General features: G+C 34.5%; 1 protein-coding gene and 1 long non-coding RNA gene across 3 annotated transcripts; one reads left to right on the top strand and one right to left on the bottom strand.

Annotated features, from left to right (window-relative positions):
- Nucleotides 1–256: 256 nt before the first annotated feature.
- LOC121997618 lies at nucleotides 257–11,013 on the top strand. The gene is made up of 3 exons (XR_006116313.1): nucleotides 257–366; nucleotides 5,690–5,751; nucleotides 9,363–11,013. It is a non-coding gene; the product is annotated as an uncharacterized LOC121997618 (long non-coding RNA).
- Nucleotides 7,115–10,616, bottom strand: LOC121997617 (MADS-box transcription factor 27-like). Of its 2 annotated transcripts, XM_042552127.1 has the most exons (8): nucleotides 10,435–10,616; nucleotides 10,151–10,229; nucleotides 9,372–9,433; nucleotides 7,964–8,063; nucleotides 7,848–7,889; nucleotides 7,729–7,770; nucleotides 7,451–7,602; nucleotides 7,115–7,379 (listed from the first exon to the last, which is right to left on the bottom strand). In XM_042552127.1, exons 1-8 carry the CDS (start codon nucleotides 10,614–10,616, stop codon nucleotides 7,328–7,330), a joined length of 711 nt encoding a protein of 236 aa, XP_042408061.1. In that variant the 3' UTR covers nucleotides 7,115–7,327. The 2 variants fall into 2 exon arrangements, with proteins under 2 accessions (XP_042408061.1, XP_042408062.1); XM_042552128.1 differs by lacking the exon at nucleotides 7,115–7,379 and having other exon boundaries at nucleotides 7,531–7,602; nucleotides 7,853–7,889.
- Nucleotides 11,014–12,119: the final 1,106 nt, after the last annotated feature.

Genomic DNA, 12,119 nt, shown 5'->3' with positions numbered 1-12,119 from the left:
CCATCGTTACGCCTCACCGACGCGTGTTCCGCAAGGCAATAAACAAAACGGTACGTGAACCGTTTTAAACGATCCCCGCCACGAAAACGTGCCAGACGCGGTCTAGTACGCACTCATCCTCTGGATATGAATAGAGTACATCCAATAGAGTGTCGACACGCGGCTTATTCATCGGAAAGGATATCGTCATCGTTTGATTCCGCGGAGCAACATACATTGCGATCAATATTTAAATCGAGGAGGCGACGTGGCAGGAGGCGAGCCGCTCTTCGACCACTTCGGGTCTCTTTATTTACGCCTCGGTAGAACGACGCACTCCATCAATGCTCGGCCGCGGCTCCGCTCATCTCTATCGCGTGCGTCCAGGTACTGTTCGTCCTTCATTGTCTCCCTCAACTTATAGATCTGGTCGTCTTTGCTTCGATTTCTCGCAATCTCGTCGTTGCATTGCTTTTTGGGCGATCAAGTCCTTGGTTCCTCTCGATCTGTACTTGTTCTAACGTCGATCGCTGTTAGAATGACGGAGAAGAAAAGAGTTTATGATTGATTTGGCCTGGGGGATGAAATCGAGAGTATGGATTTGACAAGATCGCTGAAAGAGTTGGGATTCTGTTGGGTTTTTAGAAGGTTAAGGTTAGGCGATTGTTTTTACCACCATGGGTAGCTTCTGATGTACCCGTGAGAGTATGATCTTTACTTATTTCGTTTTGATTTACTATAGTGGGCGATTGTAGCACTGGAAAATCTCTCATTCTGCGTTTGGGATGAGATCTGGTGGATTTGTTTTGCATTGGAATGGAACTTTTTCTTCGCCGGTGGTTACTGTATATTTTAGGGTTTCTTTGCTTTCGTCTTTTGTTGTCTCAACTATCGTTTTGAAAGTTTGCTCTTCAGACATTAACCGTCGAGCATCTCTTCCTCATTTTTCATTGGCGAGTACGTTTCATGGACATAATTCTGTAGATGTGTGTGTGTGTGTGTTTAAATATTCACGGCGCATAATTATATTGACGAGTTCGTACAAAATGAATGCTACATTCTATAATGTGTTAGCTCGACGTCCTTTCAGGATGTTTTTTTTCCGCATTTGATTTGTGTCTGCTTCACTTAACTAACTGGCTTATACATATGTATCATCCGGTCTCACTCTTGCCTTTGCGGCAAGTTCATCTTCACGGTGTTTAACTGTTTATCTTAAATATTTGAGGTTGGATCTTATATATCCATTGTGCTGCAACTCTGTCATAATATCTCAATCACTTGAGTTAATGTTCTTACAAATTATTTTACTTTGATCTCCCTGTATTACTTTCACTTTCTACTCAGAATCAATTAAATCCATTTTAGTTATAGAATCTATTAATTGCTTTTCAACGTATTCATGTCATCGTAACCTCATTGTAGCATCTCTCGGAGAGACATCTAATTACTCTAGGATATTATTATAATTATTTTTCCCTTTGGTTAAGTGCACATGTTTTTTTAATTTATATAATACCCTTCAGCTGAATGATGTCTTTGAAGGAATTCATTGTTTTTTACAATACCCTTCAGTTTACTATTGCCTTTCAAGGAATTTATTGATTTTGATGTTACCATTTAGTTTAATATTGCCTTTGAAGGAATTTATTAAGACACCATTTTTTTTCTTCCAATTTTAATTAGACAAGTACAAGTTGTTATAATTTTATAAAATTTAACATAGGAAACTATTAGATCACACGCTAACCAGTACCATGTTTTGGGTTCAAAGGCATATACCTCATAGGATCTCGGAAACAATACATGCATAGTTAATAAAGAGAAACAATTGCACAATCACTTCACTTATTTAACACGATTAGGTCACTACCAATCTATTCCACGATGGAGAAGTGTGGAATTCACTAAATAAAAGAAGTATAAAATGGTAAGAATATGCTCTTGCTCTAGATGATGAATAAGAATATGCTCTTAGCACCATGAAGCTAAGAACTTCCAATGCTTCAATCTCTTGAACCTCACCTTATACCTTAAACTTCTTTGATGTTCAACCATGTCCTAAACATTGGCCTATCGTTCGAACCTCTCAATTTATACTACTGGAGTCAAATTTCTTTTTTGCTGGTTGATGAATAAGGATATGGGACATCAAATATAAGTGACAATCTATGAAAGTTTTGGACTCAACTTTGTTGTGGGTTAGAATCAGAAGTTTGTGATATTATAAAAAATATTTCTTTAAAGGAATATAAGATTATCATTCCACCTAGGAACATAAACATTGTTTTTTATTTGGATACTTTCCTTTGGTTAAATGAACTTCTCTTCACTTATAACATGGCTCATATGCTATTTAATTCTTCTTGTTTATACAATTTTATATACTACCTAGAATAGTTTATTAAATGTCAAATATCATTAAATTCTTAATTTTTAAATGCATTTTTCTACCATTCCATTTTTGGTATTTTGTTCACTATTAATTTATAATCTTTTGTTATTAAATTCATGGCCTTGGATGCGCACAACATGGGCCTATTGTACCCACATATTTGTCAGGCCTGTGGCTCTTTGCTGTAGGTTTTGCTCAGTACAACTTGTCTAGAACTGTGTTACCTTTCATTGAACCAACTAAGATCCAACTCATGGCATTTTACGATTTTGATGTGGCCCATTTACACCCCTATTGTGATCCTAGTCTTAATTAAGTGAAGTTGCGATCCTGACCACTACTACACTACTAGTTCTGAGTCATAGGATTTCTATATCTCAATGGATACTTTCCTTTGGTTAAATGAACTTCTCTTCACTTATAACATGGCTCATATGCTATTTAATTCTTCTTGTTTATACAATTTTATATACTACCTAGAATAGTTTATTAAATGTCAAATATCATTAAATTCTTAATTTTTAAAAGCATTTTTCTACCATTCCATTTTTGGTATTTTGTTCACTATTAATTTATAATCTTTTGTTATTAAATTCATGGCCTTGGATGCGCACAACATGGGCCTATTGTACCCACATATTTGTCAGGCCTGTGGCCCTTTGCTGTAGGTTTTGCTCAGTACAACTTTTCTAGAACTGTGTTACCTTCCATTGAACCAACTAAGATCCAACTCATGGCATTTTACGATTTTGATGTGGCCCATTTACACCCCTATTGTGATCCTAGTCTTAATTAAGTGAAGTTGCGATCCTGACCACTACTACACTACTAGTTCTGAGTCATAGGATTTCTATATCTCAATGTTCAGTATGCATTTGTAGCAATGTTCTTTCCTAATTTATTGATTAATTTTCTTTTATAAGAGTGAAATTCATTTCACCTCTTTAATTTACTCCTTTCTTCTAAAATTCTGTTCTGAGTTTTTGTTACTCATGAGATACACTTGAGATTTTATCCTTTATTTTACAAAATTCCTTTTAGAGATCAAAACAAAAAAAAATTATTTTCTTAGAGTTTATCTTGAGACTAGGATTGACAAAAGTGAGTTGTGTGCTAATACAAATCTTGTTCAAATGAAAGTTTTTCTCAATTGAATATTCTTTGCAACTTGGCAATGATTATCAATTAAGTGTTCAATTGCAATATATTACTTTGCGAACTCCTAAATTAGCAAGATGTAAATATACAAAAGCAATCTAATTTAGTGAATTGAATATGTGAACTTAAAAATTTACAATAATAATGTGGTAAATTTAAATGTATTTGTATTAACTATAGATAATCATGTTAAAATTTGATGAAAATGCTCAATCATAATGTGTAATTTTACCATACAAAGCAATGGTTCACTTATGCAATAAAGATAAGTCAGCCATGCTACTTTGACATGCTAAGACTGTTGCTTGCTGCTAGAGATTTTCTGAAAAGAGCCAATCCTTATCTAGACACACTTGTATGATTTTGCAGAAAGTTTTGCTTTTTATTAATCACCTTTGCTTTGCAACTTCATTGCACTTTTTTCAGAAGCCTGTCTATAGGAGCCTTTTGAATGCTTTGTCACACATTCCTTCTCTCCAACTTGGCATTTCACACCAAAGTCTCGTCTCAAATTTCTAGCACCATTCAAGCAATTCATCTAGACCTATTTGTAAGGTATTTCATAAAGAACAACAACAACCAAATTTTTATCCCACTGTGGGGTGGGCAAGGTATTCCATGAAGAACATATTTCTTTATTCAAATGGCCTATGTTAGTGAAAGACATAATTTTGAGGTCACATTGAGAGGGGAAGATTATCTAAAAGATTGCACTACTTTTAATATGCTATTTCAATAGCTTACCATTGCATGGAGGTGACCATAGAAGTGGGAGGGGTTGCTGATTCATTCTTGGTGGTTGAGATGGATGATGTGGTAGGCAAGCAACATCAGTGGTGCACCATTGGTTCTTTTTCTCATCGTCCATTGCTGCTGCTTTCACAATGTCGATATGCTTAGTATATGTGAACCTGTATCACTTGTCAACATAGAAAAGAACAATAAGAACCATTCTGGATCAGAGATTTTAAATTACAATCAACACACAAGCCTTTATATAAGATTCATCATTGTCGAATTGTATTTGACACAATAATTTTTTGTTTGCATATTTGATACTTGCTTTGAGGTCTACAGAAGACTATCATTCCTTATATTTTGTTAACAAAAAAGTTTCTTTGGTCTTCCTTGACAATTTAAACATTTTAATTTAATCGATTCACCAATTTAAATTATTGAATCTATTGTTTGCCTTAAACATGACCACAAATTATTATTATTATTATTATTATTTTTGCATTTTCTCATTTGTCAGAGTTACAATTAATTTCTTTAGTATAAGTATATTTTATCCATCTATGTACTTTGAACATCTCTCAAAACGTTACTTCCTAGCATACCATTGCACCAATCCATAAATATATGTTGGTCGTGTCACACTTTTTTAAAAAGTTACATTTTACTCTAAGGAGCACATGACAATCACACAAGACTATATGTATGCTAATATCTTTTTACACAAGCTTTCATTGACTTTGATCTTGTATTCACAATCTTGATGAGGTTTTTATGGGCACCTGGATGCTTATATATTGCTGAAGCATACTAGGTTTGGAAAATGCATCGCAATTGAGTAAAATATTTTGTGCATTTTGGACTTAAATGACCAGGATCTGGTTTTACATTGATTGATGGACCCAACAATGGGCAGATAATTTCAACCCCATGAGTGAATTTTTGTTTTTGTTTCTTATAAAATTTTATTTAGTTAGTACTGATGCATCAAAAATCTAAATTCTAAAATTACAATAGGCTTCTATTATTTGCATGATCTGGTTTGAGGTTAAATTATTTCAAATATGACCAGAATCCCTTGAGTTGTATTGGTGCTGACTGTTGAGCGGATCCAGCCCACACCACCTCTTTTAAGTGACATGTACAAGTTTATTATGCATGTTTGAAACACTACTACTAGTCTCCTCTTTGTACATTGGAATTTTGGGAAATTTTGAAATTTCATAGTCGTTCACATCAATGTGATTGCCGTCATCATTCAGACTCAATGTTAATATCATGATTCATGACTTGCGCACTAACAAATTTTTGGCATATGAATTAACTTGAAGATTCATTGTAGTGTGCTATGCAAATATACTTCTGTTACTATTCTAGATTTTGTAATTCTGCTCAACTGATTGTCTTGATTTGTCTCATTAGGTTTTCCAATGTAGAGGAATTAGTTGGAGGCAGCAACTGTATAATTTGCAAGAAGATCTAAGGTAAGTTATTATCTTGAAGATTTTTAGATGAATATTTATTTGATTTAGAAAAAAACTTAGTTTGCACAAATAAACTTTGACCATTTGTTCTATTCTCCAATTGACGGTTACCAGCTGCGAGGTCTTTTCTGTATAAGAATAATAACGTTCAATTCTCCTTTCTTTGTTTTTAACTGAGGCAGTTTAGTTAACTTGCATGATAAGTCTATAGAAGAGAATTTTGGTAATCAATCAGTTTCTGTCGAGTCATTTCTTTGAAGGTTCATAAATTTTAACTTCAGACTATTTAACTTTTACGTTCATGCGAACTGTTTCAATTCAACCATGTACCTTTCAGACATTTTTTTAATAATAATAAATAATTAGGATTATTACGATGATAGAGCGTATTTGATGGTGTCGATGATTCAGTTTGTATTATCTCTGCCACATGGAACGTGTCGCGTCTGAATCGTACAGGGTGAATTTTAATATGAGAAAGCATACTTTTAATTGAATTTTGATTTAAATAAATGTTATTGCACTGGTACTGGGTGAATTTTTTTATTATTATTATTTTGCTTTGAGATGGGTTCTTTTTCAGTAGACGACAAAAGATAATATTAGATCCCAGTTGTTTTAACTTGTCCCATGAGCTTGCCATCTACAATCTAAACTTCACCAGTTCAATCAATTAGATCATCTTCAATCACCCTCACTCAAGAAAATGGTCGAAGTGTTAGTCTTCCTCATTGCCTGTCTTGTTTCTGTTTGCATCCTATCCATTGCAACTTCCTTCCCAATGGAAGTAAAAGGCCTTTTCCTTAAATAACTAGCTACATGATGTTGCCTTAATCCATACCATTAATATACATGTTAGTCGATACATTCCATGTGGCATTTGGTATTTCGAGCTATGAACGAGGATTTAAATGCTTTGGTACCACTTATAATCCAATATAACCCTTCATGGGTTGTTGGCCAAGTGAGCATTCCCATTGAATTTTTCTAGCCTCAACTAGCTAGATTTTTCTTTAATGGAATACTGTCGGCAACTGAGAGGAAGATGTTGCAACTATACTTATATTGACAATCAACAAAGATTTGAAAGAAAAGAAAACCTAAGGAAGTTCCTAGTAGCATTGTAGCAAACCCTTTTTTTGATCGCATGCCGGCTCTTTTCCATATGTTTGTGCTCCATATTTACAAATAAGGATCACAAACATATACATTGTAGTAAAAAATGATTACACTTATCCTTGCACTCCTCACAATCTGTCCCAAGTGATGTGAAGGAAGATAAATCATGAGATCAACTTATAGCTGATTGCCAAATGTTTAGGAGATGGAAGAAGTTTTTTTTCTAAGGACATGTGTCTATCAGGAAATGATACTCCATTGTAGTAAATTTGCTATCCTCTAGCCTCACTTCCATCGAGACATGATCACAAGCATATATATATATATATATATATATATATATATCAAAGAGGACAGACAACAAAGCGTATCATCTATTCTTGTATTGAAATCACTGGCTACTGAAATGCCTTCTTATTTAGTTTTCCAACGATGCCACCGTGAACCGCCATCTTATTTAGTGTTCCAACGCTGCTACAGTGACTGCCATCTTATTTAGTGTTCCAACGCTGCTACAGTGAACTGCCTTCTTATTTAATGTTCCAAGGATGCCACAGGTGAACTAACGAAATAAAATTACCCTAGCTTTGGAGGTCCCCTACTTTGAGGTTCATCTGCATCTTGTTGTGGCTGGCATAGTATTTGCCTGGGCACAGTTGCTTCACTTGCTATATTGAAATTATATGGAATAGAACTTCTGTCAATATCATTCATTCCCTTTGTATCATGAACCTGACATTGGTCATTGCATATTTATGTTAAATTTAATAATTCACAACCAAGAGTATTTATAATGCTCTACTTTGTGATTGATAACTTCTTTTGTATTTCAATAGTTTCTTCACGAAAAAGGTTTACCTTCTTGTATAGTTCAATATTATCCTGCTGAATAAGCTTTCCCTGTGACAAACCAGTATTTGGGTGAATCAGATATAGAATTGTAAGCCCTACTGATGTATAGTGAAATATACAACAACCTTACGATGCAATTCTTGAATTTCTTCTATCAAAAGTTGATCCTGCAATTATTAGCACATTTAAAATAGCTGATACCGAAAGGACAAAAGATAGCTCAAAGGATATCAAAGAAGACCTTTTTCATTCTGACACTACACAGGCTTATTTCTAATTGGGACTCAATATTTTGTAGATCTTTGACGCTTAGCCCAGAGAGATCCTGCCCAATCAACTGCCTGCAATTATCAATAATGATGGAATGACTCGTTGATTTAAAACATTAATAAAGTTGATTTGTTCCAATAACAAGTTTTTAGTTCACACAAGTAGGTGGGTGTTTATATGCATTGTCCTGCTTAATCCACAATGCAAACTGGCAAAGTCAATTTAGTGCCAACAAGCAGCACCATGTAGGTCAATTTTGAAACCTGTAGAACTAAAAGCGTCTCAGTGGAACTAAAAGCAGATCTCTCTAATGTTTGTATCGTTATTAATTTAGCTGCTTAATTGATCCATATCTAGCTGCAAATTGAGCAGTTGAGGGTCAGAGTGGGTGGATGAGCCAGGTCAGACCAAGTGGAGTGAGTGGGTGATTTGAAACAATCTGACTAAGGGCCTCAGATGGCGCATGAGAGCAGAGCAACAAACTAATCGAGCTTGTCGGGCAAAGCTAAGCTAGTTGGGCTGGGTAGATTGGTCAGACTAGATTGTGTAGATTGTGCGAGCTACATCTGTCTAACAAAATACTTATATTAGGATGAATTCTTTCATATTCCACCTGAAGTAACCTAATGAATAATTTTATTTTATTCCTCGTCTAATTCATTTTCTAGAAATATCTATTCCATTCCTTATCTATTTCATTTCGTAAACCAAGCATACCAAATGTTTGGATAGTTCTGCAAACCGAACATACCATTAATGTTTGGATAGAAGACTACAATAAGTAGATTATTGTGCCTCAAAACTGGCTGTGGAAGAATATTTGAGTTTCAGTTTGGAGAAATGAACATTTATTCTATAGCTATCTTATAGATTTTTTTTTTTGTTTTATTCTAGGGTTTCATTGGTATGGAAAGTGAGATCTAAGCGGTTGCAATCCATTTGCTGTATTTACTTCATTTTTTTTATTCCTGCATATGGATATGCAAATGCTAGTTATTCTAATCTTTAATTTTTTATGCGTATACTTCATTTATTATTCCTGCATACGCATATGTAATTGCATTTTATTCTAACCTTTACCTTTTTATAATGAATTTACAACTTAGGTCATGTAAAGAAAGGAAATTAGTGTCTTATCAGCCATGTGTAAACCTTCATAATGCAACTTTTTAGATGGGGCTCATTTGATGATCTGTGTTAATTGTGTCCATGCTATATCTAAGTCATGCTGTAGCTGTGTCTGTGCAAGAACATGTACACTTGAAAAAAAAAATCTCCATATGAAAGTGAAATATTCTAGAGGTGTTGTAAGACTACTGTTTTATGTTTATTGACAAAATTTTCTGATCAATACTTTATTCAATTTATAGGTGATATACCTATGATTTTCTTGCAAGTTATGCAATTGCTGCCTCAAGCTCGTCGTTTCCCTTTGCCAGGCCTGTAGATCAGTAAATTAAACTTAAATGCCACGGTATGATTTCTTTTTGACGAATACATTAATTAGCAGAAGAATATATATTTCAGTTGAATACTACATGTTGCAGCCCGAAAAGAATCATTCTTCTTTAGTGGGTTTCTCTAGAAAAAGTTAAAGAATCATATTACATGAAACAATATAACTCCATTTATTTACTACTTGACTTGGATCAATGTTAAAAAAAGGAAATGTCCATGAATTGGAATGCCAAAAAGGATAATACATGCTAAAGAATTGCTTAATTTTTGTTTTTTTTTTGTTTTTATGAATCTCACTTCAAACTGAATGAATTTTGTTTTCGCGCTTTGGTAAATTGCATGTATTTATGTGCATGCAATTCTATCAGAACTCAACCTTTGCGCTTGATACAATTAAGCAGCTATATATCTTATGTGGTGCTATATATTCATGAGATACACCAATAATTGAATACACTATCAATCTACTATGGTTAATTTTACTAAGTTTTCTCACAACAATTATGAGGAATAATTGAATAATTTGACATAAATTTTCTTATTTTTCTATAAAACATTTTCTAAGACAGAAAAACTGAATTTTCCTGAAACAAAAGTTTTGCTCGCGCGTTGATAGTAAATATTGTGATTTTCATCCCGTAAAATGACTTACAAATCAGCTTGCAGGATCAGACCATTTATTCATCCAAAACAAAAATACCTTCACTTCCGCAGACGAAGACGTAATCAAATGTTGTTCCTCTTTTGATGCGGTGTATCGGTCGATCACAGATTTCATGCTGATATATTCAGAAGTAACCCAAAATAAAAAATTAGAATGAACATAATTTATTTACTGACCAAGATCTGCAAGATAAAATTTTTCAGTGAGTTACTACGTTAGGGATGTCATAGATCATGATTCATTAGCCACATGATTACTTGCATAAAAGAGCTGCTCTAACTGGTAAGGAGAAAAAGAGTGAGGAGAAGATGGGGAAGAACCTGGTGTTTGAGAACTCATAGAGCCGGCCGGTGCTGGAGAAGACAGCGACACCAACCTGGGCGTCGCAGAGGATGGCGAGCTCCTTAGCCTTCTTCAGCAATCCGTTCCTCCTCTTCGAGAAGGTCACCTGTCGGCTCGTCGCGTCGTCGATCCTTCGGATCACTATCTTCCCTCTTCCCATGATCTGCAGAACACACCTGATCCGGCAATGAAACTACGGAAAAGCCGATGGAAAAAAGCAGACTCCTCGATCGTTCAGATCTGGGGAGAAGGGCAACGAGAGATTGAGGTGATCGAAACCCTAGTAGTAGAAGTCAGAAGCGTCGGCGACTCGATCGCGTACCTGATGTTTATCGATCGGTTAACACTCAGCGAGCCCTGGCTATGCGGTCAATGGGCTTGATCAATCGACGAGGGGCATGGAAAAGTGGAGGCGGGGGCTTCTGCTCTTCCACCTCTCGAGCTAAATGTTCGACCGCTTGGGGAATTTGTTTATTCGTGAACTTTTTATTTTTGCTAATTTTAAGAGTTTAAGGAGCATTTTGAAAACAGCGAATAAACCCTGGAGTTCAATGAAATTCCACCACAAAAGTTATAGTTGTGACCTAAAAAACAAAAACAAAAAATAACGGCTCCTTCCCACGCCTGCTGCCTTATATATGCATAATTTTACGATCTATGGTGACCGGCACTCTACGAAAGTTTTAGTGTATTTTGTATTAATTGCTTTTAAATTATGCTTTTTTTTTTTCTCATTCAGCGCTTCTTTTCTTGCTCTTCTCTCGATATCTTCTTTTTCATTCACCACAGATAGGGGTATAATCGAGTCAAATTTTTGAATATTTAAATTTGATTTGTCAATAATTGAATCAAATACGAGCTTTAATTAATGAATGTATTTATGACTTACAAATTTAATAAATATAAATTATAAATTTAAATATTTATTAAAAATTAAATTATATATTTTTAAAAAATTATAATATTTTTATTAAAATTTATAATTTCTTTTAATAAATAAATTTATCTATATTTTTATATAATAGAATATAAAATATATAAATTTAATATTATAATTATTTTTTTATTTAAAAATTAATTCATAAATTTACTAATGAACATGTTCACGAATTAATAAGTCGAGTATTATAAAATTTGAGTTTAATTTATATATCTTAACGAGTCTTATTAAATGGGTTAATTTTTATTGAATCAAGTTTGAACTGTTTGGATCATTTACATCTCTCACTTCTTCCTGTTCTTCTCCACCGCAGACAGTTCTGCTGATCAGACTTCTTCCTGTTCTTCTCCACCGCAGACAGTTCTGCTGATCAGCATTTGCCCTCTCTCGGCTGCATTGCTGCTGTGCCATATGCAGCCGGTGACTCCTCACCCCTCTTATCTGATTCATTTTATGGTTTTGCTGCTAGGATCGAAAGTGCTAGGCGATCTTGATCTAAGCTTTTAGGGTACTGGGAGATCCGGTGAACCTCTGTTCGCTGATCCGAGCGCCAAGGATTCCAGTGATTAGTTGGGTTTTCATTCTGTGCTTACTTAACCCTACTGAACAAATTATAATTCTGTTCTTCTTTCCTAAAAACTCTTCTTTTGATTCTGGAAAAAAAAATCGGGGAATTAGTAGGAGCATCCTGTACTTTTTCTTGCGAGAGTGCAAGTTTCATGA

The sequence above is a fragment of the Zingiber officinale genome, chromosome 6A (assembly GCF_018446385.1).
Source record: "Zingiber officinale cultivar Zhangliang chromosome 6A, Zo_v1.1, whole genome shotgun sequence".
In the NCBI taxonomy this organism is placed as follows: Eukaryota; Viridiplantae; Streptophyta; class Magnoliopsida; order Zingiberales; family Zingiberaceae; genus Zingiber; species Zingiber officinale.
This window is presented reverse-complemented; position numbering and strand designations above follow the sequence as displayed.

Excerpts from the sequence above, each read along its gene's own strand:
- LOC121997617 (XM_042552127.1), bottom strand. The coding sequence starts at position 10,616 with ATGGGAAGAGGGAAGATAGTGATCCGAAGGATCGACGACGCGACGAGC. Across the intron at positions 7,890-7,963 it reads GTAGTGTCAGAATGAAAAAG|GATCAACTTTTGATAGAAGA; the intron begins GTCTTCTTTGAT and ends TAATAATTGCAG. Across the intron at positions 7,380-7,450 it reads AGGGGACCTCCAAAGCTAGG|CGTTGGAACACTAAATAAGA; the intron begins GTAATTTTATTT and ends TCACTGTAGCAG.